This window comes from Trichomonas vaginalis, chromosome I (assembly GCF_026262505.1).
Source record: "Trichomonas vaginalis G3 chromosome I, whole genome shotgun sequence".
Classification (NCBI taxonomy): domain Eukaryota; phylum Parabasalia; order Trichomonadida; family Trichomonadidae; genus Trichomonas; species Trichomonas vaginalis.
Genome location: NC_067203.1, coordinates 1,478,742 through 1,505,103, shown reverse-complemented (window position 1 = coordinate 1,505,103; position 26,362 = coordinate 1,478,742). Strand labels below are relative to the sequence as shown.

General features: G+C 34.5%; 16 protein-coding genes and 2 pseudogenes across 18 annotated transcripts, besides 2 other annotated features; 10 read left to right on the top strand and 8 right to left on the bottom strand.

The window, feature by feature from the left end:
* Positions 1-17,236: part of a mobile genetic element that runs on past the window's edge.
* TVAGG3_0909070 (protein of unknown function, DUF4108 family) lies at positions 1,005-1,394 on the top strand (the record flags this gene model as incomplete). Its single annotated transcript, XM_051251720.1, has 1 exon — positions 1,005-1,394. The coding sequence occupies one exon, from the start codon at positions 1,005-1,007 to the stop codon at positions 1,392-1,394; it is 390 nt and encodes a 129-aa protein (XP_051077294.1).
* Positions 1,901-2,776, top strand: TVAGG3_0909060 (protein of unknown function, DUF4106 family; the record flags this gene model as incomplete). The annotated part of the gene is made up of 1 exon (XM_051251719.1): positions 1,901-2,776. The coding sequence occupies one exon, from the start codon at positions 1,901-1,903 to the stop codon at positions 2,774-2,776; it is 876 nt and encodes a 291-aa protein (XP_051077293.1).
* TVAGG3_0909050 (organellar and viral DNA polymerase type B) lies at positions 3,044-3,292 on the bottom strand (the record flags this gene model as incomplete). The annotated part of the gene is made up of 1 exon (XM_051251718.1): positions 3,044-3,292. One exon carries the CDS (start codon positions 3,290-3,292, stop codon positions 3,044-3,046), a length of 249 nt encoding a protein of 82 aa, XP_051077292.1.
* Positions 4,547-4,747, top strand: TVAGG3_0909040 (uncharacterized protein; the record flags this gene model as incomplete). The annotated part of the gene is made up of 1 exon (XM_051251717.1): positions 4,547-4,747. The coding sequence occupies one exon, from the start codon at positions 4,547-4,549 to the stop codon at positions 4,745-4,747; it is 201 nt and encodes a 66-aa protein (XP_051077291.1).
* TVAGG3_0909030 (uncharacterized protein) lies at positions 4,776-5,354 on the bottom strand (the record flags this gene model as incomplete). Its single annotated transcript, XM_051251716.1, has 1 exon — positions 4,776-5,354. One exon carries the CDS (start codon positions 5,352-5,354, stop codon positions 4,776-4,778), a length of 579 nt encoding a protein of 192 aa, XP_051077290.1.
* TVAGG3_0909020 (uncharacterized protein) lies at positions 6,579-6,889 on the top strand (the record flags this gene model as incomplete). Its single annotated transcript, XM_051251715.1, has 1 exon — positions 6,579-6,889. A coding segment is annotated over one exon (311 nt), but the record flags the coding sequence as incomplete, so codon positions are not given.
* On the top strand, positions 7,196-7,891 carry TVAGG3_0909010 (MazG nucleotide pyrophosphohydrolase domain-containing protein; the record flags this gene model as incomplete). The annotated part of the gene is made up of 1 exon (XM_051251714.1): positions 7,196-7,891. The coding sequence occupies one exon, from the start codon at positions 7,196-7,198 to the stop codon at positions 7,889-7,891; it is 696 nt and encodes a 231-aa protein (XP_051077288.1).
* On the bottom strand, positions 7,941-8,203 carry TVAGG3_0909000 (annotated as a pseudogene). Its single transcript has one exon. A coding segment is annotated over exon 1 (263 nt).
* TVAGG3_0908990 (DNA/RNA polymerases family) lies at positions 8,348-8,515 on the bottom strand (the record flags this gene model as incomplete). The annotated part of the gene is made up of 1 exon (XM_051251713.1): positions 8,348-8,515. The coding sequence occupies one exon, from the start codon at positions 8,513-8,515 to the stop codon at positions 8,348-8,350; it is 168 nt and encodes a 55-aa protein (XP_051077287.1).
* On the bottom strand, positions 9,312-10,471 carry TVAGG3_0908980 (annotated as a pseudogene). The gene has a single exon. A coding segment is annotated over exon 1 (1,160 nt).
* Positions 10,634-11,101, bottom strand: TVAGG3_0908970 (uncharacterized protein; the record flags this gene model as incomplete). The annotated part of the gene is made up of 1 exon (XM_051251712.1): positions 10,634-11,101. A coding segment is annotated over one exon (468 nt), but the record flags the coding sequence as incomplete, so codon positions are not given.
* On the bottom strand, positions 11,122-11,277 carry TVAGG3_0908960 (uncharacterized protein; the record flags this gene model as incomplete). Its single annotated transcript, XM_051251711.1, has 1 exon — positions 11,122-11,277. One exon carries the CDS (start codon positions 11,275-11,277, stop codon positions 11,122-11,124), a length of 156 nt encoding a protein of 51 aa, XP_051077285.1.
* On the top strand, positions 12,380-12,670 carry TVAGG3_0908950 (uncharacterized protein; the record flags this gene model as incomplete). Its single annotated transcript, XM_051251710.1, has 1 exon — positions 12,380-12,670. A coding segment is annotated over one exon (291 nt), but the record flags the coding sequence as incomplete, so codon positions are not given.
* On the bottom strand, positions 15,517-16,335 carry TVAGG3_0908940 (phage tail repeat-like family; the record flags this gene model as incomplete). Its single annotated transcript, XM_051251709.1, has 1 exon — positions 15,517-16,335. The coding sequence occupies one exon, from the start codon at positions 16,333-16,335 to the stop codon at positions 15,517-15,519; it is 819 nt and encodes a 272-aa protein (XP_051077283.1).
* A 509-nt stretch (positions 17,237-17,745) lies between the features above and the next one.
* On the top strand, positions 17,746-19,403 carry TVAGG3_0908920 (3',5'-cyclic-nucleotide phosphodiesterase protein; the record flags this gene model as incomplete). Its single annotated transcript, XM_001296861.1, has 1 exon — positions 17,756-19,129. The coding sequence occupies one exon, from the start codon at positions 17,756-17,758 to the stop codon at positions 19,127-19,129; it is 1,374 nt and encodes a 457-aa protein (XP_001296862.1).
* A 482-nt stretch (positions 19,404-19,885) lies between these two features.
* Positions 19,886-20,365, top strand: TVAGG3_0908910 (protein of unknown function, DUF4108 family; the record flags this gene model as incomplete). The annotated part of the gene is made up of 1 exon (XM_001288936.2): positions 19,886-20,365. The coding sequence occupies one exon, from the start codon at positions 19,886-19,888 to the stop codon at positions 20,363-20,365; it is 480 nt and encodes a 159-aa protein (XP_001288937.2).
* Positions 20,366-22,474: 2,109 nt separating this feature from the next.
* Positions 22,475-26,362: part of a mobile genetic element that runs on past the window's edge.
* On the top strand, positions 24,316-24,420 carry TVAGG3_0908900 (uncharacterized protein; the record flags this gene model as incomplete). The annotated part of the gene is made up of 1 exon (XM_051251708.1): positions 24,316-24,420. The coding sequence occupies one exon, from the start codon at positions 24,316-24,318 to the stop codon at positions 24,418-24,420; it is 105 nt and encodes a 34-aa protein (XP_051077282.1).
* On the top strand, positions 24,875-25,576 carry TVAGG3_0908890 (uncharacterized protein; the record flags this gene model as incomplete). The annotated part of the gene is made up of 1 exon (XM_051251707.1): positions 24,875-25,576. The coding sequence occupies one exon, from the start codon at positions 24,875-24,877 to the stop codon at positions 25,574-25,576; it is 702 nt and encodes a 233-aa protein (XP_051077281.1).

The window sequence follows — 26,362 nt, the reverse complement described above, 5'->3', positions numbered from 1 at the left end:
TTCGTGGTATAAAGTTCTATACACCATCTCCAAACTTCTATTCTATCTTCACTGGATATAAATACGAACAAGTAGAATGGAAAGAAAATGTTATAGAAGCTTGGTTAGACCATGTCAAAGAAATTATATGCAATGGAAACGAAAGAGTCTATGAGTATATCTTATGTTGGTTTGCAAACATCTTACAACATCCAAGTGCTATAAGAAACTGCTATCATTATAATTGGAAAACAAGGAACTGGTAAGAACACTTTCTTTACAGATATCTTATGCAAACTGTTAGAGGGCTATTCGAACCCGAATATGACAAACTTAGAAAACATCTGCGGTAAATTTAACTCTTCATATAGAGAATATGAAACTTATAGTATGTAGAACTTCAAAGTATAGATACAACAAAGGTTTTAAACTCAGATGCTTTGAAGAGTCTTATAACAGACAAAGTTGGAGTTGTTGAAAGAAAGTATAGAGACCAAAGAGTTTGTGAAAATGTTGCAAACTTCGTCATGGTTTTCAAACAATGTTGTTCCGATGAAGTTAGAAAGTTCTGACAGAAGATATGTAGTTGTCAGAACGTCAGATTCTCATATGCAAGATACAGAATATTTTGACGACTTAGCAGAAACTTTGACACCTAACTTTTACAACCACTTGTTCTCATATTTCATGACATTAGATATTTCAAAGTTCAATCCAAGACAAATTCCACATACCGAAGAAAGACAAACATTGTTAGAAGCAAACAAGAGTGTATATGAACTGTTTATAGATGAGACTAACTTTGAGTGTTTAGATGAAAGGTCATTGTACGATGAATATAAACAATATTGTCAAGAATATGGTTATATGGCAGCGTCTAAACGAACATTCTTGGCAAATGTCAAAAATCTTTTAGATGTTCAGAATGGCGTATATACAAAGAAAATTTTTTCTGAGTAAATTTTAAAAAAATATTTTTTTATCCGATAGAAAAGATGACGAAATATATTTCAGTCAACAAATATATGTCAGGACTTAAAGAAGAACTAGACCCATTCATATATTTGAATGTTTACTTCTACCATTTTGAAAAGTCTACATTTGACAAAGTTTGGAACATCGAACCAGTTAAGTTTGCTATTGTGACTAAAAATGGTGCGAAATTTGAAGACTTAGACATAGAAGGTTTGTTAGCAGTCAAAGAAAATTTTGACAGAAGGTTCTCAAACCTTAAAGAAGGCAAAGCATACAAACTTGTTATACCTTATGAACCAAAGAAAGCAGACGACTATGAATATTATGAGTCTAAGATAGTTGAAGTTCAAGGTAAATTGGGTAAAAAGATTTTAGAGTCTAAGCCAGTGTTTGCTCCTAAAGAGGAAGAGAACATTGACATTGACCCAGAAATGTTCTAAAAATAAAATTTTATTTTTACATGTCATATCTCACCTCTCTGGAACTGGTTCAGGTTCTTTCTTCTCTTCTTCTACTTTCTTTTCTTTCTTTTCTCTCTTCTTCTTCTTCTCTGGTGGAGTTATGTCAAATTTCTCAGAACCATATTTATGTAAAAGTTCTTTGTCCTTTAATAGCTCATCTATTCTGTTTTCTATTTCATCTTCAAGAACAGCGCATGTGCCTTCTTTGCATTCTAAGAACTTTTGTTGGACTTCATCTTTCCAATCGGCGTCATCTCTGTCAACAAGTCTGTCATTGACAAATTTTAAGACTGCTCTTTGTAATGTTTTATGGTTCTTGTCATATTCCCAGAAACAGAACTTTAGAACAAATTCACCTTTCTTGTTTACACTATGTAAGATTTTTGGTCGACAGAAGTTTTAGAGTCGAAAAGCTTGTCTCGAATATAGATAGCGAAATCGCTAGACATTTTCTAAAAGATAAAAATTTTAATTTTTCTAAAAATATGTTAGAAAAAAAGTTTGCTGACATTGACAAGAAATTTGAGAATGTTTTGAAGAAGAACAAGAGGAAGTTGGAAAATGCTCAGATAAAACCCATACATGACAAGTTCTTATTTGCTCAGAATGGTATAACAGGTCTAATCGCACCACCTGGGTCGGGCAAGACTTTCACTTATCTTAAAATGGCTGCACAACAACAAGAACTAGATGAGAAGAACCCATTCTATGAGTTAGTTGTCATTTGTAGTACTTCTGGTCAATTTGACCAAACCGTCAATTCGTTCAAAGATATTATAAAGAAGTCTAAGTTAGTATGTATAAAAGACTCTGAGTTGTTAGATTGGATAAAGAAGTACCAAAGAAGAGTTTTGAAGTACAATGCTATAAATGAGTATATAAATTCGAAGTTTAAAGACCCAAATGAGGAAATGCAGAGAATATTAGAGAAGAAACACTTCAGAAACAAACAGAAAGAGATAGAATACATTTCGAAGAAATTGCAATCTTACGATTGGAAGACTTACCCTCACAGATGTCTTCTTATCTTAGATGATTTCGCCTCTCATCCTTTGTTAAAGAACAGAGAACAAGACATGTGTCGAATTCTTAAGAAACTTAGGCACTTTAACATCTCAGTTGTCATTTGTGTACAGACAGCAAAGAGTTTAAGTAAGGATGTTAAAAGAATACTTACTGATATCATACTTTTCCCTGGATTGTCCGAAGACGATTTCATGGAACTTATGAAAGAGTCCATGGCAGGTAAGTTTGACAGACATGAACTATGGGAGAAGTACAAAGTCATACAAGACCCTCATACTTCTTTCAGAATTCACATCTACGCGAACAAAGTTCAAATTGTAAAAAGTCAAGCTTGAAAAATAAATGGTTCATTTACTCTGCTTGTTTGAAGTTGTCAAAATACTCTGTTATTTTTCACTGTTTTCATGAGTTTTGGCGACCAGGGTTTCTTCCCTACTCGCTGTTCTTCACGATTTTCATACGGAATCTCCTTCTCGGTTTTCCGAGAGAAGCAATCTTATGTCATTTTACTCAGAATTTTACTCAGAATTCAATAAAAATATATTTTAGGGTAGAAGGGTAGATATAACCTGTTTTCTAACCTCTTTTCTACCCCAGTTATTTTATAAGCGTTTTACATGGTAAACATTGTGAATTCGTGAAATTCTAAACAATTTCGTAGCTTCTATTTCTTCTGTCAGTACATCGAATGTTTTAACTATGCCGAATGTTTCTTTATATTTCTTCTTGACATCTGAAAGAAGGAAATCGTCAGCTGTTGGATAGTTTTTGTTCAGAAATGTCAACATGTCCATTTTATCTTCTGCTGGTTTCTCTACTTCTTTCTTTAAGTCTGCATAGTCGTTTCGCATACGTTCTATCTCTTTGACGGAGTAGTTATATTCCTCATTGCTGCTTTACATTTTGAACATTGCGGGTTCATTTTAGCATTGTACATTGAAATCTTACCTGCTAGTATGACTAAGGCGTCAATTGCTCTCTTTAACTCAAAAGTTGCGGGTTTTATCTGTTCATTCCATATCTTACCTCTTCTATCTTTATCTCTTATCTGCCATACACATTCAGCAACTAACGAAACAAAGTTGTCGTAGGTCTTAAACTCTTCAGATTTATATATGTCAGAGATGTTCTTATATACCATGTCGCAATCTTTGTCCATGACTTTGTGGTTGCAATGAAATCCAAGAAACTCATAGTTAACCTTTCGTATGAACTTCTTTATTTCTACTGAGTCAGTTGCTTTGACTTCTATTTCATCGAATTCTGGAATAGTAAGCTTTTGTTGTTGGATTTCAGGCAATTTGGGTAAATGGTCAATAATATCCTGCATTTCATAAAGATACTGTTCATTTGTTTCATCTTTCGCACTACAGTCTAAATTACTTGTTAAAAGTTCTTGCTTTATCTTCTGGATTTTTGTTTCGAAAGTATATGAAGAAGGAATGAAGCTTTTCATCTCTACTAACATTGAAGTTGGGTTCATGACTAACGAGTTTGGTGCTGTTGTTGCTAACATGTTCTTACAATAAAAATAAAAAATATTTTTTTAAAAAAACCAACTTTATTTTTTATTTCGGGAAAACTCATGACAAATTCAAGAGGGTAGAAAAGAGGTTAGAAAAGAGGTTATATCTAACCTTCTACCCTAAAATATATTTTTGCCGAATTCATGAGTTTTGGTTGAAAGAATACGGTGGAGCCAAAAGTGGCTCGACCTCAAAACAAGCATTTTCTGTATAAAATTCATGAAAATTCATGAGGGTAGAAAAGAGGTTAGAAAAGAGGTTATATCTAACCTTCTACCCTAAAATATATTTTGCCCGAATTCAGCAACAAAATTCAAATTGTAAACGGTTTAATAGAAAAAGTGTAATTTTTTTCATGTCCGAAGACTCGAAGGTGCAACACTTCCAAATACGACGAACTCAGAAGAGCAGCAATGGCAGTATGTTCTTGACAACTTCTTTGAGTTCTCCAGGTACACCTTGGAAAATGCTGAAGAACTCCGACACAGAGAATTTGGAGAAATTGCACTCCAATACTACCTTGACAAACAAAGGGTAAAATAAGACTAAAAACTTAACGTTTAAAAAGTGACATTTTTAATGAGCTCCGAGTCACCGAGAAAACTTGGTCAGATGTTAGCAGCTTACTTCCCTGAGGAAGATGGAAGCGTTACATACGTAAGGTTCAAAAACAACGAACCTGGAATTGCGTACCAAATTCGCAATTACATGACCATGGAAGAGTACGAAAGGTTTCTACAAGAGAAACCAGCTCTAAACAACTCAGAAAAGAAAGAGTAAAAAGTTTAACTCGTAATTGTTTATTTTTTTACTTGTATGGGCAAGCTGCAAGAATGAAGTCGACTATCTCAGTCTTTGTCTTGACCAGTTGGACTGCTCTTGCGAGTACGTCTGTTTTGCGGTCTCCAGCTGGTGTCTGACCTTCGTAATTGCGCATGTTCTTGAGAGCTCCAACTGTAAATGGCTGTAAGATGAAGAGTCTCTCAGACTGCTTGAGGTAGTCTTCACGGTCACGAACCGAATCTGTGGTACGAGTCGAATCGGTCGATTTGAGGGAAGAGACTGAAAGCCTGTCGTCTTCCATAGGGGCTGTGGCATACTCTTTGCGTAAACGGTTCAGACCTTCCTCGAACTCTTGGTCTCTCTTGGATTGAGATTGGAATTGGAATTGGGGTGGAGGGTTTGACATGAACATCCAAGGGTTAGGGCAGTAAGGCATAGGCTGAGGAGGGTAGTTCGGGAAGCCTTGTGGTGGGTAGTAACCTTGAGGTGGAAATTGGTAGTAATACGGAGGTACTTGCTGGAACTGAGGTTGCTGAGGTGCAGGGGCTGGTGCTTTAGGTTCTTCTGGCTTGGGAATGGGCTCGGTTGGTGGTACGTCGGACATTGTCTTGAAACAATAAAAGACTTGTCTTGAAAAAGTAAAAGACTTGTCTTGAAACAATAAAAGACTTGTCTTGAAAAAGTAAAAGACTTGTCTTGAAAAAGTAAAAGACTTGTCTTGAAAAAGTAAAAGACTTGTCTTGAAAAAGTAAAAGACTTGTCTTGAAAAAGTAAAAGACTTGTCTTGAAAAAGTAAAAGACTTGTCTTGAAAAAGTAAAAGACTTGTCTTGAAAAAGTGAAAGACTTGTCTTGAAAAAGTACGGGTATCGTCTGAAATCAAGACCACTGTTCTCAAATTTGAGAACTTTACACCAAAAATTTCTTGAAAAATAACGGGTCTTGTCTTGAAAAAGTAAAAGACTTGTCTTGAAAAAGTAAAAGACTTGTCTTGAAAAAGTAAAAGACTCGTCTTGAAAAAGTAAAAGACTTGTCTTGAAAAAGTAAAAGACTCGTCTTGAAAAAGTAAAAGACTCGTCTTGAAAAAGTAAAAGACTCGTCTTGAAAAAGTAAAAGACTCGTCTTGAAACAATGACCGACATAGACCCAGCAGATGAGGCAATCTACCTTATAGAGATAAATGAGCTAGTTAGGAACTACCTGAGCCATCTGAAGTCAAACAAGACCATTGCAGGCTGGGTGTCTGGAAGAAGTGCGCTTAAAATTGAAATTGACACTGGAATTGTCCTGCAAATACCAGAAAACACTCCTTTCGACGACATAAAAGAGATGAAGAAAGAAGTCCTCTTGAAGTTCTTTGCCAAGCGTCCTTGGATACTACTTCCAAACAGAGAGAACCCAACTGTACGAATTGCCCAAATTCTCAGAGGACTCTTACACTTCTCGGGTCGGGCGTTCTTCATAAACACAGAGGGCGACATCGTACCTTTACAGTAAACATCTCATTTTAACTTCACTTTTTTATGTTTTTACTCACACTCGTACTCAACAGGTATGTGTACACATATGTCAACTGTGAACCTTGTATTGACCGGTCTTCCTGCAAATGCAAGTTCGGTCAATACACAATTTATGGTGGCAAGAAAGACAGTGGGGAATGTTATTCTGACATCTGTTGTTGCGCTCGAGAGAGAATTGAAATTCCAGACCCAACTCCAACACCAACACTCAAGTTGCCAAAGACTCATGTGAAGAAGAAGCCTTCTGGTAAGTTTCTTATAGCCATATACATGGCACGCTTTGAGTAAAAACATTTTTTTCATTTTTTGAATGAAGCAAGTTAAATTCGTCCCACACCAATCTCAATGGACCGATGAAGAGTTTCAAGCCATGGTTGAAGGCGTTGAGAACGACATAGACGGCGAACTTGAAGGAGCTCAAACCACAATTGCAACCAAAATTGCACAAGTCAAGGAACAGATAGCTCCACTTAAAGCTACCAAAGCTACTCTTGACCTCATGGATAGTTACCGTTTAGAAGTAAAGAGTGGAATAAGACAATTAAAATTGAAACTTCTAAACTACGAAGCTATACTCCAAAAGTTAGCAGAAATGAGAAGACTTTACCAGAGCTACTTACATGTAAGGGACTTACCTTCAAGCAGTCCGACCAAAGATGAATTTTCTGACATTGTCCCAATTTTGTCCGAAAGTCAGCTCAGATGTTTTGAACTGCTCCCAACATATCCAGAATATGAACGTTTGCCTGAACTCTTCCGCAATCTCAAAAAACGTTTTTTGGTTCTCATGTTCGAAACTTTTATCGGAAGAGACAACAAACGTTCAGAAGAAGAACAAGATATTATTTTAAACTTGTTGTATGACATAACCGTCATAACAAGCTTTTTGAAGTAAAACCGTCATTCTCAAACCACTTCATTTTTTCGATGTCCGAACAAGCACCGAAGCCGAACACAATGGCAGATGTCCTTTCAATGTTGCCAGACAAGCGCCCAGTTCAAATTCAAATTTTGAATTTGAAAGCTCATCTGACAAACACCGTTAAGACTCTCCAAAGTAGTCTTATGGAAGAGATGACCAAGCTCAAAGCCGATGTCCTCATGAACCAAGCTTCCAATGAGAAATGCCTGAATGATTTGACGGAAACCTTGCGCATTTACGAGAGAGAAAACCGAGACCTTGCCAGACTCATCTACCGTTTCTTCGAAGAGATAGACGCCATCTGGAAGGTACTCGGAAAGGACAGAACCTCCAACACCGTAATTCGTGAGTACCAAATTGAAGAAGGAATTGTCGAGGAAGAAGAGAAACACGAAGAAGAGGAAGAGGAAGAAGAGAAACACGAAGAAGAGGAAGTTTGGGCAACCCTTGTTGCGGATGACGGTTATGAAATTTCCCAACCCTACCCATACCAAATCCGCAACAGGGAGACAGGCAAGGTTCTTACCCCAGTCCTCAACAACTTGGGACACTTGAACCTTACCCTTCGGAATCGCGGTTCAATTTCCATGGGCAAGCTTGTCGCAATTCAATGGGTTCCAAATCCAAACAAGAAGACGAAGGTCAGACACATTGACGGTGACAAGCTCAACAACCGTAAGGAGAACCTCGAGTGGTTCTAAGAGTAAAAAAATTTTATTTTAGGGGGAAACCCCGAGTAAATTTAGGTTTTTAGTTGCGTAAGCGGCTTAAATTAAGGATAATTTGGACAAGTAGTTCCTGACCTCTGAATTGGACTCTTTCGTCATCCCAGTTGCGTAGGAGGTCGTCCCAGAGGAGTTGGTAGAATTGCCAATCCAAGGACGATTTGTCCTCCCAGGCATTGAGGATGTACTGCTCGTAGAGTTTCATGACCTCTGCCTTGCACCAGACACCCTCTCCCTTGGAACGTAAGGCTTCTTCGAAGTGCTCGAATGCGATTGGCTGCGGACCATCTGAAATGACACTTTTTGTCCGTTTGGTCAATGTTCGTGTCTCGTGTCATAGTCGACGAAAATACAACAAACAGGTTATATATGAGTTTGAGACCAAGAATGGTGTAACTCGACCTGTCCGATTCAAATTCGAATAAAAATTTTTTACTTCATGCAATGTTTTATTTCTGTGCCGTCTTCAAGTATGCCCCAGTACTTACGCTTGGAGAGGACATGAACTTCGGTGAAAATTTTGTCCAATTTGAATTGACCCATCTTTTCACCGACCATTCCCATTTCAATGAGTTTGTTATAGCCTTCTTCGTTCGTCATGAGTGCGTCAATGTTCTCATAGTAAACCTTCACTTTGGATTTGACTTCGGAGAAGAATTTGTTGTAGTTGTCAAGGACTGCCTTTGCGAACTGAGGGTAAGACCAATGTTCGACAATAGGTTTTAATGTGGTTACTAAGCCACTTTGACCTTGAGTGAATTCGTACTTCAAAACAAAAGGAGAAAACCTTTCAACAAAGTTGTCGACCTTCTCATAATGTTTACTCTTCATCTCTTGAGGTTTCTTAATGGAATATCCCCATGTCGAATTCATAAGCAATTTGAGTGTCATTGCAAGTTTGGGGTTTGAAGCTTTCCTAATATCATACAGTTGTTGTATGACTTTTCCAACTGTATAGTTCCTTCCTGGGAACTCACCGTCTTCGTTTGGAATTCCAGTCGGGATATATTGGACAAACCTCATGTGCAGCGTTAAGGTCGACATAGTATATCTTTTCATCTGAGTCGAACTTGTCGCAACCAATTGGTCCAGTTTGTGGAAATTCAAGTGAGTCTCTTATCTTCTGAGAAACTTCTCCTGTTATCTCATAAACATCGTCGAAGCAACCTGTTTCATATAAAACCTTCTGACCTAACTCAGATGCTCTCCAATACAATTTGACGTCAATTGGATGTCTCAATGGAAGTTTGTTTATAGCATCTTGAAGTTCTTGCAACCTCATTGGAAGTTCTTCTGGTTCAGGTTGGTATCCGAACAATCCAACTCCTTTTGGAATTGTGTACTTCTTTTGTACTAGAACTTTGTCTGGAACAACTTTTGGTCTTGCTAACAATGAAAAGTTTGTTTCGTCTTTTGGTACAAAAGTTTCTGTCAGCTTGTCATCTGGAATTGGTTCCAACAAACCTTTCTCGAAAAGAATTTACAGCTCTGACAATGTTGCACTTGCCTTTTCCGAACAATAAGACTTTCGTTCAACATGAAGTGGTTGTGGACAATTACAATCTTCAACCATGGTAAGTCTTTGTCAACAACATAGTCGTCATGTGAAGAACCTTTAGCTGTAGGTATGTTGACTCGGATATTGACATTTGCCAACGGTGCAATTTTTGCCAATTGACCTCTGAGAATGTACCTTGTCTTCACACATGACTCAAGATACTTCATCTTCTCTTCTGTAACAAGACCAGAGTTCCTGAGACATGTAAGAATACAAGGTTCATTGACAATTGTTTCAATTGAATTGTAAATTCCATACCTTGTCAAGTCAATGTCAGACTTATTTATGAACGGGAAGTATCCAGCATGTTGTCTGACTGCTTGAGGGTTAGGTTGGTACCATTCAAATTTTACACTTGCAATTCCTTCAATTGCATTCAAAATGTCTGAGTCGGAGTCAACCATTTGTTCTCTCTTTGTAGTCTTGAAAGCGTCAAGAAGTTGTGCGGCTGTTGTGACATTGCCATGTGCATAGTAAATGTGACCGTCCAAATCTGTTACGGTAGTCTGAGATTGTATCCTTTCTTATTTCCGTCTTGTATGGCAGCAAGTACTCCCATGAAGCCTTCTTTGTTCTTTCCTTCGTCAAAGTTTACTGTAAAGGTTCGACCAGATGTAATTTGACTTCTAACTTCACGTACTTTTCATATGCATATCTTGTTCTTTCCATGGGAGCATGTGCGTCTTCACCTTTTCCTTTTTTCCTTCTCAAAGGATGCAATTGTTCGTCATGTTTCCAGTAGAATCTGGCAAAGCCGTCGTGTCCTTCAACTTGAGGCTCACTAACATCGAAAGGCATGTCCATAAGACGTTCTTCTTCTAACCTCTCTAGTCTGTTTGGATAATTTGCACGTGCTGTTTCCAAATCCATTTCGTAGCGAAGACCAGACAATTTGTCATAGACTTTTATGGGTCTTCCCTTCCTATATTTAAACTTCTTCGAAACTCTCCAACCATATCTTTCTAACTCTGCTTTTATTCTAGCAGATTTCTATCCATTCTATACGGGGGCATTTTTATAAAAATAAAAAAATATTTTTTTCTTTACTTTACATAACCGCCTGCTGCCATAAGTCTTTGACGCCAACCCATACCAGCTAATGAAGGTTGACTTGGTTTAGTTTGGAAACTAAACTTTGGTTTTGGTTTTATCTTCAGTTTTTGGTTTTCTTCTTCTATCGGTTTTTCGTCACTTTTCGGTTCCTCTGACTTTACCTCACTTGCAGGTATGGTTGTGTCGTCAACATCTTCATAAATATCATATGCCATTTGTTTTTGTTTTCCTTTCAACTTTTTGTGTTTGTTGTAAAGTTTAGAATATTTCGACTCTAAGTCAATGAGATGTTCTATAATGAACTGTTGGTCAGTGAAGTAAACTTTTCCATCTGTTGTCTCGAAAGCTCCTTCAGACTTCAATATTTTATTTGTGAGAGTCTGTTTCTTTTTTGAGATACTAGCCGTTCCATTTCTATGAAAAGTGACTTTGTAGTTAGGGTTTGTATTTCCAGACCTGGCACTTTCTATTATTGAATTTTTCTCTTCATCTGTAAGTTCTTTGACAGGTTTTGACAATGGTTCTGAACTTTTTGTTTGTGGTGTCAAATCTACCGTTTCAACTTCTTCGGTCATTTCATCTCAGTAAAAAAATTTTAGTTTGGTTTGTTTTCAACTGGTTGTTTAGGTTTTTTAAGTCGGTCTAAAACTTCCTGAGGTATAGGAAGAACTTGACAAACACGTGGTTGTGTAACTGCTGGAAGTCGACAAATCCATCTTGAACCCATTTGTCTCAATGCTGTATTGTTCATTTCATCTCAGTAAAAAATTTACATTCCCCACGTTTGAGGCGGTTGCGGTTGGTTGTTGTTTACCCATTGTTGTGCATGGTTATATCCTCTGTTAAAGAATCTTTCACCTTGGTCCATATAGTGCCCTGCTTGGTTATAGTAGTCATTTGCTTTGTTATAGTAGTTTCCTGCTTGTCTTCCTACATTGTCCATCCATCCTTGAACTTTTCCTCTTGTTTCAGGATTTGGAATAAGATTTGCTGCATCTCGTGCTACCTCCCAACCTTTCTGTACAGTTTGTATAATAGGTTGTGCTTTCTCTTTAGTATACCTAATGTACTCAAAATCTTCCTTCCAATTCCAAATGCACCTCTGGCTATTGTTCCCACTGCGGGCAAAAATCTGGATGCAACTCCTGCTAATGCGCCAAATAAACCCATTTCTTATAGGGTAAAAAATGACGAATCCAAACAAGGACCCCTATGTTTCTAAAGCGACAAAGAAAGCACTCATGATAAAAATCTTTAGTTCAACACCAAATGCTTGGTTTATGGATATCTTGGAAAACATTCCGAGGTATAGAGAAGATGGACCACCATACTGGCTAATATTTGTCGGTCAAAACACAAGATACTGTGAAGCCATACCATTACAGTCCAAAAATATTTTAGATGTGAAAACTGCTTTGACAATATTCGTTGACAAATACCATCCAACAAAACTGACATCTGACTGTGAAAGTTCTTTCAAATCAGACGATATTAAAAACTATCTGCGTTCAAAAAATGTAAACCAATATTTCATTGTCGACCAAAACCATTCTGCTCTTGGTGTCATTGACAGTTGTATAAAAATCTTAAGAGACTTAAACAACCACAAGGTGGTGAAGCAAATGAAATGTCATATGACGACAAATATAGACATTTCCATGGCAAAGATGAGACAAGTTTTAAATATTTACAATAGCCGTAAACAAAAAGGTTTGGGAAACCACTCCCCCGAAGAAATGAAAAACAACCCTGACTTAGAGAAAGACTATATATTTAATAGTTTAGTCAAAAGAGACAAACAAGAAAGAATGCCAGGCTTCAAACTTAAGAAAGGTGACAAAGTAAAAATAGAAATACCTAAACGCGACCCATATGAAAATACTATTGACTATGACAACAATGGGAACTCGACAGGTACTCACATTCGTGTTCGTAAAAATAGAAGAAAGTATACAAGAGAATATTATGAAGTTTTAGGCAAACATGGCAAAATGTACAGACTGCAAGCAGAAGATAAAACTACTATTGTCAGACCTCGTTTCAAACTTGTCAAAGTTCAAGGTGGTATACTTTCAAAGACAGTTCCTAACAAATATAAGACAACTCCTGACGAATATGCTAAAGAAGTTGAAAATGACGACTAAGCATTTCTATACCATGCGTAAACTGTCATGTAAGGTGGCATGTAGTCTTTACTTTGTCCCGTTGTTTGCGTATATCCTGAAACGCGATGTGTATGGTTCCTCCTACCTCAGTGTTACTCCAGTAACAATTTATAGCAAACTTAACGTCCTCTTTAACATCATATCCTTTACCTTTTGTCATTCCTGACCAATCCCAAAATCTATGACTATGCAAACCTGCTTCAGATGTACTTAAACTTGTAGTGACTGTGCGCAGGTAAATTTGCACCTGAAATCGTTTTACTTCCACCTGTTTCCTTTGAAGAGTTTGCACAATACAAAAACCTGTCGACTATTTGAGTCCAAGTTCCAAAAAAGTACTACTTCTGGTCTGGTAGAGTTCATTGACGTGTAAATAGAACCTATAGGATATACTGTTTGAAGTATTTCTGTCTTTAACGTTTGAAGCTCTGTTTTGTCAGCTTTTTTATCATATAAATCTTGAGCAGTGAATTTAACTTTGTTTTCATCCTCCATGACATAGACATTTCTACATCTAATGTATCTCATCGTTGTTATGTCTTCATCCGATGTTAAACCTTGTGGAAAGTTAGGAGGTTTCCAATTTAATACATCCCCACCAGTTTCTTCAACCGTTCCTTCAATATTTTATACCAACAGTTGCGAAGAAATCGTGTGTATGTCCAACGTCACTTTTCCTGTTTAAGGTTTCTTGTAAGTTTGTAATATTTGCAATGGTATGTGTATGAGTCTTTTTAGAATATTCTTTGTCAGCTCTTGTCACTTCACTTGACATTTTATTGTCAACATATGTTTTATCCGCTTTGTCATCTAACATTGCTGGTAGTTCATCTACGTCATAGATGTTATGTGTATGGTGTTTTTGTGGGTATGTTCTATCTGTCCATGCGAGAATATAGTCTCTTGTTGCATCTACATACTCTTTGTCAGCTTTTTGTCAATATCTGCTTTCAAAAGAAGTTCATCTATAGGTTTCTCGTTTAAAGTTCTTTTTGTTGGATTTATACAAACAGTATGGTTCTTACTGTCTTGAAACAGAAACTCATCTGTCATTGGGTTTATCGTCAGTTTTAAGTTTCCTTCTTTCAATGACTCAGATATCTTAGAATAGTTTGAAAAGTTTGTTGTGTTCTTATTTAGAGCTTGCAAAATGAGTTGTCGGTTGTGTTGTATTTCTCTCATAGACGCTGTTTCTTTCGACATTTTTATTCTAGATAAAATATGCTTCCAATAGAAAAAGAAAATTCAAGAGTTGCTACAACTAAACCATTAGATGAACTTTTTACTAATGTCGGTCAAAAGTTTGAGACAGAGACCGTAAAGCATGAAGGCTATCGTTTTGACTACCCATTAAGATGGCTAAGAGACCCATCTGTCACAAAAGCTATTGGCTTTCGTAGAATGAAGTTTGTGTCTGTAGAAGATAAAAGTTTTCCATTTATTGTAAGGTTTCATATAGATTATATATCTGAAGGGAAACGAAAAATGTGGGAAGAAATTGAGCTAATACAAGTTGACCTTTCATCTTCTCTACAGACTGCGTTAAAAATATAGAAGATAAAATAAATTCATGTTATGCAAAATATGCTGATGAATATGCACCGAGAGCACACTTTATGTGAGAATTGTATATGACAAACAAAATTCACAAGTGTCATTTCAAATCTACGAAGACAATCAAAGAAAGACGAACAAATATATACAGAATTCACTGCAATGTCATGGTATTATTTGCAAAGAATGTTAAATCAGAAAGTCGAACTTCCTTTAGCAAATATTTACAGTCGATATGCAAGAGATGAACCATATTTATTTAAAGATGTTTTCGACCCAGCTGCTATTATAGTTCATGCTTCATTTTCTGGTGCACAAAACTCTTTTTATGCTTGGCAAATGACTTTACGAAAAACCTACAAAGCTATATGAACCACCAAGTGGAAGTATTTCAGACTTTCAAGTATGGTTTACAAGATGGAAGAAAGAGAATAGTTCCATTATACCATGCGTTTTACTTAGAACTTAGTTTCATATACAACTACTATCGAACGGTAAAAATATAATTTTTTAATACGGTTGAGGTGTTGGATTTGGTTGCCAACTAGACTGTGGTGCAGGTTCAGGCTGTTGTATAACAGGAGCTTGTTCTTCTGGTTCAGGGTCTTTAGGTATAATACCAACAAACTGACCTACTCTTTTACCAATATTTTTGACTCGTTCCAAATTCCTCTTCCGACAGATTTTATTCCATTCCATATACCTCTTCCAACATTTCGAAAGAAGTTTCCTATTCTTCCAAAGAAACCCATTTTACTATATGTAAAAATCTAATGTCCGCCTAGTCTCTTACGTTTCCTGTTGAGTTCCATAGCATTCTTTAACTGGAGCTCATACATTCTGTTTCTCCTCTGGTAGAAAAATATTCTGGGTCAACTCCTGTGTTCGCGTCATCTGCATAAAGTTGTTTATATCCCACTTCAGGGTTTGTATAAAACTCTTTCCATCTCATATTTGCATACCATGGTGGGCAAACCTAACGCAGCGTCATTTGACATGCAGTTTGCATTTGTACATCTGTTGGCACTTGACCATAGTTTGCCATTGCAGTTTGTATTCTAACTTCATTTGGAATATTCTCTGGGTTTGGTTGTCCAGGTTGCTGTGCATTCGCTAAGTTCTGTGCGTCCATTTAATATTAGATAAAAATATCTCTTACGAGTACATATACTGAACATTTGCAGGCATTGGTTCATCTTCATATTCTCTGTACTTTTCTGCCACGTCAAATAAATAAATGACACAATGGAAAAAACCTAAAACAAGTAGTCCTATTTCAAACCACATTTACTTACTAGTAAAATTTCTTTGTTATGACACTTTCTCCAGTTTATAGGACCTCTCTCATATTCTATCTTATCGTATCTAAACTCATAGTCATGTATGTCCTCTAACCATCTCATGACACTTTCCAAACCACTTTTATCGGATGTAAAGTAAAAGCATGGATGGTTATGTAAAACGTCTAAAGTTTCTAAAGAGTCTCTCAAAGTCCAGTCTACTTGGTATTGAAAATCCCATGTGTTATAGAACGGCGGGTCTACTATAAAGAAAACATTTTCCTTGTCTTTATATTTTTCATACAAATCTGTCCAATGACATCTCACAAACTCTATACCCTCAATATATTTTTCTATGTCCTCTTTGAAAACATTTGTATAGTTAAGATATAAAACTTTTGACATAAGTGTTTCAATGTCATGAACTCTTATAGCACCACTATATAATAGTCTAGCAGATATACTATCCCAGTCTATATATTCTGCTTTTTTCAAAACCTCTCTGACAGTATTTTTCTTATCTAATGGTATACGTTCCATCTTACCTATAGGTATCTTTTCTTTCAACTCACTCAATATTTTGTTTGTGTCTGGTATATGTTTGAGACGGTTCATATAGTTGTCGAAGTCATTGCATATAATCTTTGAGTCTGGGAATATTGTATGGCACAGATGGGATATATAGAAACTTCCACCGAACAAATCTACAAATGTTAGACCATTCGGTAGTTTCTTAAGTTCTCTCAATAGAATATCTTTACATCTACTCTTATTTCCAAAGAAGGGTAACGGTGGTTTTGTAAAATTCATTTATATATAATAATAAAAATGTTTTTACCCGAAAAGTGACAGATGTTTTATTGTGACTTCTTCGTAAAGACTTTGTTGAGATTTCTTCGTAAATGAGTGTAAATGACCCAAAAATATATTTTAGGGTAGAAGGTTAGATATAACCTCTTTTCTAACCTCTTTTCTACCCTCTTGAATTTTCATGAATTTCTTCGTAAAGACTTTGTCAAGACTTCTTCATCTAATTTCTCATGAACTTTCTTGTCTATGTTTTGTTGAGATTTCATCGTAAAGACTTTGTTGAGATTTCTTCGTAAATGACCCTAGTAGTATATTTTTGGTGTAAATTTCATGAAAATTCAAGAGGGTAGAAAAGAGGTTAGAAAAGAGGTTATATCTAACCTTCTACCCTAAACATTATTTTTGTCTGATTTTACGAAGAAGTCTTGACAAAACATTTACGAAGAAGTCTTGACAAAACATTTACGAAGAAGTCTTGACAAAACATTTACGAAGAAGTCTTGACAAAACATTTACGAAGAAGTCTTGACAAAACATTTACGAAGAAGTCTTGACAAATTCAAGAGGGTAGAAAAGAGGTTAGAAAAGAGGTTATATCTAACCTTCTACCCTAAACATTATTTTTGTCTGATTTTACGATGAAGTTTTGACAAAGTCTTTACGATGAAGTTTTGACAAAGTCTTTACGATGAAATCTTGACAAAGTCTTTACGATGAAATCTTGACAAAGTCTTTACGATGAAATCTTGACAAAACATGAAAAACATATATAATTTGTGAAAAGCTCCTGGAAGACCCGTATATAAGAACTTCATTTCTCCTAAACATCTTCAGGGCTAGAAGGCACGAAGTGCCTGGAAGCCCCACTACCTTTTTTTTTTTTTTTTTTTTTTTTTTTTTTTTTTTTTCACTCAATATCTCAATTTTGATATTGCGAGATATTTTTGCTATCGGTTTCGCAATTTTGACACAATAGCAAGAGGGTTCTATATGCATTATTATCAACGTAGAATCTGAATATCATATCAGAAAATGTCACAAATCTGACATTTACCCGACCAAATAGCAAAAATAATTGAATACTTTTCGCAAAAACTTTAAAAATCGATAAAAATATGAAATATAGATATTAAAGAGACTTTTTATATAATATTCATAAAGATTTTCCAAAAATATGATACCGCATAATTAAAAAAGTGACGTCTTGAGTGGAGTCAAGGGTCGAAATTGCTAGCTAAATGTTTTTTTAGCGAAATTGCGTATTGTACGTTTTTTTCGCAAAACGAAACCCTTAAATTATCCAAATATTCATTATATTCCCAACAATATATATAGACCAAGGCCAACTTTTCTTAGCTGCTTTCAATTTTTTGAATTCATTTATTCTTTTCAAGACTTTACGATAGAAATTGTCATTTAAATGATTGAATTTGATGCCATCCCCGATATGCCTTTCACAGGCCAGCAGACCGAGTTATGCAAAACAATGATTAAAATCGCCAAAGAATGCGATTCTAACGCTTGCTTTCTTTGCAGACTCCATAAAAAATACAAATCTATCTACATAATCGCCTCAAACTTTGCCGGATTCAAAGGTGACGGAATTTACGAAATCCTTGGGTCCGATCTTGAAAGTTTGTGCAGCACAATTACAACTCAAAAACAGAATAAATTCGGAAACATTCGCGGCAACTTTTTTGTCTCAACAATCCCCATAACCGATAAGGATCTAAATCTATTTATTACTCTTCTCACAGGCGATCCTCTTGATAAGACCCTAATTCCCGATTTCAGCGAGTTGATCGATTTGATCAACAAAAATCACTACGACTACACAACCATGATTGACCATGTTGAGCGTACACCACAAATCATGCTTGATGCCTACCAGAACTTTATGTTTACTATTGAACGTTTCGATAACGATTCATTATTCGAGATTGTTGTTTGCCTATTTAGCCAAATAATAAAACGTTCTCAACTCGATATCGATTTTGAGACCTTTGTCAGGTTCCTTTATAAAATCCGAAGCTTATATAACGATGTTCCATATCATAACTGGAGACATGCATGCGATGCCTGCCAATTTGTATATTTTGCTCTTCTCCAAAAACCGATAGAGCATTTTATCCAACCAATAGATTACTTTTCCCTTATGACAGCGGCCATTTGTCATGATGTTGGTCATAACGGACGTTCTAACGATTTCCATCGCCAAGTCAACTCCAAATATGCTCAGGAGTCTGGTTCCAATCAGCCGCCCCTTGAATACCATCACCAGAAGATTACGATAGAATTTTTATCGAATGAGTTCTCCAAGAGCATACAAACCTTCAACGACGAGACAAGACGCATATACTTCAAATTCGTTTCGAATATTATACTAGCAACAGACATGTCCAAGCACCAAGACTATATCGTTTCTTTCAATAACATCGCGGGCAGTTACAAAGACACAGAGGACGAACGATTGCTCGCTTGCCAGGCGATCATGAAACTTGCCGATCTATCTAATACATGCCGTCCTTTCGGAGAAGCTGCGACAATGTCCGCACAATTACAGGAAGAATGGTACACACAAGGCGACGAACAGCTTAAACGTGGTCTAGAGATTACAAAGGGATTTGATAGAAACAATAAAACACCGCTGCCGCAGGGACAAGTTGGTTTCTACAAATATGTAACTTTGAAGCTCTTGTTGGCCGATCAGAAGCTGTTTAACGCATTCGATGGCTGCATCCAGCAGTTTAATACGAATCTGGCAGAGTGGGAAGCACTTTGCGCTCAATTGTAATTTTTGTTTTATTCTTTTTTATATAGCTATTTGGTATCTGTTGTAAATGTATATATATTTGATGACTTAAGAATGATTTTTTTATCAAATGTCTTAAATTTTAAAAATCAGAGAATTTCGGTCGAAATTTGTATAGAAATCTTATTCGAAATATTGCAAAATGAATAACTACACAATACTCTTGTTATATATTCTTAGATTTTATCAATAAGGATACAAAGTCTTATTCAAATGTGTCGTAATCGGCCCTTCATTCATTAATTTTATTACAAAAATATATAAATACATAACAAATTATCATATCTTTAATCGCAATTCCTAAAACCATTATTTGAGTTCAAAATGATTCAGATTTAATGTTAGAATAAAAATAATACGGGTCAAATCACTAAAAAACTACTTAAATTCAAATATAAGTTCTTAGTTAAGATATATACATATCAATACTCAATTCTTATCATAAGTAGTATATGTTGAAGGGTTTTGTGACTTTTTTTGTAAACGTAAGAATTCATACATTTTTGAGCGATTTTGTATCATTTTTTTTTACATATGAAGTAAAAAATGTATGATTTTTACGGTTTTTATTCTTACGTTTTTGAATAAATCAAGATTTAAAAATTTTCAGAATCGTAAGAAATTTTCACTAAACCCATACATAATGAAATAAAAAAAATAAAAAAAAATAAAAAAATAAACTTTAAAAATTCATGTCTTACATTTTTTGAATAATTTATTTTTTTAATTCGTATGAAAATGAGTGGATCAAGATTCGTAACCGTCAATCAATTAATGGATGTTCTTTCACCAATTCTTGAAAATGTTAAACAAGTAGATGTTTATTTCGATGATTATGTAGAAAGTATATATTATAAAGGTAAGTTTAATATTAAACCTATTGCTTTTGCATTTGATAATAAATTAATTGAAAATGCAAAAATTTGGGAATTAATTCCAGATATTGAATTTATAACAAATATTAATGATAAATGGTTTAAACGAATTCCAACCACAAAAGTTCTTTGTAAATTAATGATCAAAACTGAGGAAAAAGAATTTAACGGGTTTAAATATCATCCAAATAAAGTTTCAGAACTAGAAAATGAAAAACTTCAGAAAAAATTAAACGATAGACTTTCAAATGATCGTATTGAAAAAATAAATAAACTAGCAGAAGTTGCATTTAATAATGAAATATTTGATGAATATAACCTTGAACTCAGTGATGGACTTTAAGTCCTGGGCACTTTGTGCCTTGAGCTTTAAGGACCCGGGCTCAACGAGTCATGATTTATGAAATCAATAATTTGATTTATTCGCTCTTCAATAATTTCTATTCTTTTTGTTAAATCATCAATTTTCATTAATGAGGTGATTCTTGATTGAGGAATAGATTTTAAACTAACAACACCTTTTATTTTTGAAATTTTGAATCCATGACCCTCCGGGTCTTGGACTCTGTCCTCAACTTTAAACATTTTATTCAATTTACATGTTGTCAATTCTTCAAATAATTTTTTATTATTAGCATAATAGTCATTAAATTCATCAACAGATGAAAAAATTTTTATTTCAGTAATTGGTTTAACAACGTTTATTTTTTGTTGAACATTTTCACTTTCATTTATTTCTTCCTCCTCTGTTTCATTTATTTTTAAAATCGGTTTCATTTATCATTAAATAAAAAATTAGAATATAAGTGATGAAATATATTTTTTAATTAATATTAAATCAGAGATGGCGGCAGGATTCTTTAAAAAATTATGGGAAGGAATTAAGAAAGCTGCAAGTTGGGTTCATCAAAAGATTATTAAACCCGTTGCAAACTTTTTGGCACCAGTAGCGAAAACGGCAGGAACTATCATAGGAGGAGTATTAGGTGCTAAAGCAGGTAATCCGGCGATGGGAGCACAAGCAGGTAACGCAGTTGGTGGAATTGCTGAAGGAATACTTAATAAAATAGGGGGTAGATAGTGGAAAAATAAATAAATATTATTTTTATCTTAGTATCGGTTGTAGTCGACGATAAACCTTATCTCCTTTATTTAATACTTCCCTTACCGGAACATTAGGTGCTATTTGTTCAGCAACGTCACTAATTGCTTCTTTATTCTTAAATATCCAATTTGCTCCTTTCTTAATCCCTTCCCAAACTTTATGCGCTCCTCTTTTTACTTTATCCCACAGTTTCTTAAAGAATCCTGCAGCCATAGTTGATTATTTCATTAAAATTAAAAATTCATTTTCATCTTTTAATTTTGATTTTTTATTTAATAATAAATGACGACTAACTATTTAGTGCCAAACACTAAACCGATTAATGGAAATGTATTTCATTCATTCGAAAAGATAAATGAAATATTCGCAAAGAATGATGGAAGAAGATATTATAGAGAACTTGAAAGTTCATGCTATGACTCTGATGCTCCATATTTTGATGATAAACAAACTCATTTAAGAATTACAAATCCGGCTCATGATGTGAACCAATTAGGTGACACATATATTAAACGCAAAGTTAAAGCAACTCTAGTTTCAAATAAAGCTTTCACATGTGATGCCGCTTTTAAATGCATGCGTTTATTCGTTGGTTATAAATCATCAAATCAAAGCTTTAAGCAATTAGAAGTAGAAACCGAAAGAGGTGATGCTGGTTATCTTCAGATGGATTGCGCCCGTGAATCTTTCGCATTTGCAACATATAAACCAAAATCAGAAAGGAAAGTTAAAAAGTTTGTTCATTCGTTATATAATAATGTTCAAAAATATGATAACTCAGTATGTGGTAAATATATTGACCCTTCAGAAGTTTTCAAGAAAGCAAATGAAGAAGTTGATGTCACTTTTGATATGATTATTCCGGTAAATGATTTGTTAGCATTTCAGGCGTTCGATGATTATCCTAAATCATTTGGTGAAATCATTCTTAAATATTATGTTTTCAGGGATACTTTAGTATTTTGTCAGGTTGACCCGTTAAGAGTTGCTGATTTACAAAATTACGTTTATGAAAAGATAACTGATGAAAATTATGAAAAGATTATGAATCATGTTTATAAATATGATCGCAAATTCCAACAAATCGGACTTCCTGCCAAATTAATTACAAGCTTAGCCGCTACATCTGCTGACGCAACAGTTGAAGACGTTATTATTTCATGCACAAAGATGGAAGTTTTAGAGGATAAATGCATTACACCAGGATACGGTTTAATTGAAGAATCAGTTAAAGCAATACCACGTTTATTTAGTAAGGAAGATCCATTCATGATTCCAGCTCAACATATTGACGTTCGTTCACTAAATGGAGGTTGCATCACTCCTGAAGGTATTAGCTCAGATTTCTCATACGCTCTTCATAATGTTACAGATGTTGTGTTAACATTTCCGAAGAATGCAATGCAAAGAACGGTTTTAGAAAATCCAATGCTTCGAGGTCTTCAGGTCACTATAGATTCCAGAAACTTCCCCGATCAAGCGATGACCACAGTGGGTGACATATTCTTTACACGTATGCTTCAAGCTTCTGATTTAGATGGAGTGAATGAATGCACAGAAGAATACGAGGACTCATTAACTAGACCACTGAATGATGATGATGGCACACCATTAGCTAGAACATGGAAAGACCAAACTTCATTCTTATGCACTATTCCAGTTCAACGTGATGGAGCGGGTATATTCTTTGATGGATTAGAAACTTTCAACTCACAAGTTACAGTACAAGTGAAAGCTTATCCAATCATTCAGGGTGAAAATGACACTTACTGTTCAAAAGTGACAAATCCTCCTCAGGTTTGGTTTACTAGGACTACATATTGGACATGGACACCGGATGAAGGTTTGAAATATCATCCAACAGGTACACCACCGCAGTATAGAAGTTCATATGATGAAATATTGATGAATAGAAATGTTTAAAATTATAAATTTATTTTTGATTAAATGGATTTAAATTCATCCACCCCTTATGAAGAATTAGCAGGAGTATATAATACATACGTAGATGATATGATTAATGAAGCATTGAGTGATAATAGAAATGCTCTATCTAAGGAAAAATTAATGAAAATTCCATATTCTGAATGTTACTTAAATTCAATCACTGCAGCAATTGGTAAACAAAATAAAGGTAAAACATTAACGATATTAAAACAAATTATCATTATTGCTAACACTTCACCCTATTCACATGTGTTAATTTATATCAACCGTTCAGGTTCACCTTCAGATGATACATTTGAATCTTTAAAGCATTTAATCAAAATTCCAATTATTTATTTATCACAAGAAGAAGCAGAAGATTATTTAAAAAACTTTGTAATGTATAAAGAATTATATAATACAATCAAGAAGCAAGGATTAGAGGATAAAATTATTGATAAACAACGGGATGAATTATTTGAAACACTTTCTATTTCAAATTTTGATAGAGAATTTTTGCATTCACTCATTTTTCTAGATGATGCGGTGAAATCAAAACTAATAACTAATGAGAAATCATATTTTAATCAATTATTAACTCAATGTCGACACATTCAGTGTTCATTCTTCATGGCTGTTCAATACTTTAAAGCATTAAGCACAAACATTAAATCAAACCTGTCCACCCTTTTCATTTTCAGTGGTTTTAGTCGTCAACAGTTGAACGTTATGCTTTATCAAGTGAATTTACCAATGAGCATTAATGAACTTTACACACAATATCAACAATTAGGAGAACATGGAAAAATAATAGTTGATTTAAATAAAGGTTCCATTAAATTCGAATAACTTTTTATAATTAATTTTTATTTTTTATTTATAATTAAACATGACAGAAATTGCAAATCTTCTACAGGTTCCATTAAAACAAGGAACAAACAAAAAGGGTGCATATAATAGAACTATGAAAGTTCCAGACGGAATGAAAGAATTAGTCCACATTGTTGCCGGTCTTCAAAAGGATGTTAAACAAATGAGAAACGTTTTAACATTACCAGAAGCTCAAGCATATGCCAAACGTCACGGACCAAATTGGGAAGCACACGAAGCAGACATTACGGGTCCAAATGGAAAACCTGATGGAATAAATGAAGTTTTCGTTACTGATGGTCAAGGAAATATTAAAGTCATAAATGGGTATAAATTAACAATGACGGATTATCCTAAACGTAAAGCATATAATGAACATTATCCTATGCAATTTGATGAAAATGGAAAAGCTGTTAAACAATACATTGGAGAAGGTGAAAATGGTCCAATTAATTCATACCGTCATAATCCATATTCTTACTTCAATGAAGAATTAAATGCTATTGAAGAGGGACCGGATGGATTACCACGATATTCTAACCAGTTTGATGGTCAATATGCAAATTTAAGACCTGAAATTCCAGCTAAGAAATTCTTTAAAGTTGCTTTATTCGATCCAGTTTTCGCAAATGTTAAAGATGAACTTAAACAGCAATTCCAACCAATTATAGTAGCAAGAATTGCATCAGGTGCTTTATCTCAAGCATTCAAAGATTTAATTAAGAAACCATTATATCAGCAACGAGGTTTAACTTATGATTTAGTTAAGGAATCAGATAAAAGAAAATTTGAGAAATCAGATGATTATAAGAATGCAATTAATGAATATATTCGGTCTATTAATTTCGATGAAAATGCTAAAAATCAACTTCATGAACAAATACAGGAAATAATAGATTCAAAAGTTCCAGCAAAATAAAAGTTTAAATATATTTTTTTATTCGAATATAAATGAGAAGACGTTTCACTAGTCAAAAGAACACTAACGCAAAAGCAGAGATTACGGTTGGTTATAACGTAAATGATGATAAATCACGAATTATTCAAAATGTTAAAGTTAATGTTAGTCCTGAATTAACAAGGTCAGCAACTCAACCAAATTTATTAACTCGTGACTTACCGAAGAATGAGGAGAATGAAGAAAACCATGAGAATGGAGACCCAATCATTTTATCTGAACCTGGTAAAGAACCTGTTGAAATTCCCACTTATCCAACATACCCCCCACCTCTTTCATCAAACATCGAGAACCCAGGAATCTACGATTACAGTCGCAATGCGCCATATAAAATAGACATTAATTCTGAATTAATGAAAATTTACCGTGATATCATAACTGATAATTATGATTCAATAATAAATTTAATTGACCAATCCGGTTTAATTATTTTACCTTATGAATCATTAATTCACATTATCGCCATTCTTTGTGATGTTCAAGATTCAGACGTGAAGATTCAATTTTTCATAGATGATGAGGTTTCATGCTGCGGAACAGTTGCAAAAATAAATCCTATAAAGGATATTAGCACAATTAAGATATCAAAGAACGGAACAACAACTGAACTTCATTTAACATATAATGATATTTATAATAAAATAGTTGATGAATATAAAATATCACTTGAAAAATTCTTTGTTAAGGCTATTTAATATTCAAGCATTAACATTATCGAATAATAATCCTTTGAATCATAATCGATAATAATTGACCTTTCACCAGTTTCTATCGTTTGTTTTATTTCTTTTTGTTCCCCACTATCCGGATCGGTCATTGTAATTGTTTTTGTTATAGTATCAGCTTTATCTTTAACTTCAATCTTTTTTCCATCGGGATATTTAAACCAAAATTCCAAAAATTCGATATTGTCAATCTGTTCATATTTTAATCTATCAATTACATTTTTAATACCATCTGAAAATCTTATGAAATGGTCATTATATGGGTTTGATTGAACTAAATTTGAATGAAGTGAAATATAACCTGATGATGAATATGACATCGACTCATATTTTCTGAAAACACTAAAATTTATAACATGAATGAATTTCTTATTCGTTGAATTTATGAATTCTTGAGGTAATCTTATTCTAGTTTTATTTATCACTGGAAAATAACGCTTTACCATATTTTTAATCGTAATAAAAAAATGTCAATTATCAATATTATTTCGAATAATAACTGTGAATTAAATTTAACAGTTAGCGGAATTTATAATGTTACTCTCGTTTCTGTGAGTGGTAAATTTAATCCCATTCTTTTAGACCCTTCAGATTATATATCATTTATTAAAGATGACCATGAGCCGCATAGCGGCGGGGTCGTAGACCTAAAAACGTATGATATGTATATAAATAATGTGATAACGAAATGGGATATTAACATGATTTTAAGTTATTTAAATGAATCATTTATCGTATGGTATGAAGAAAATTTTA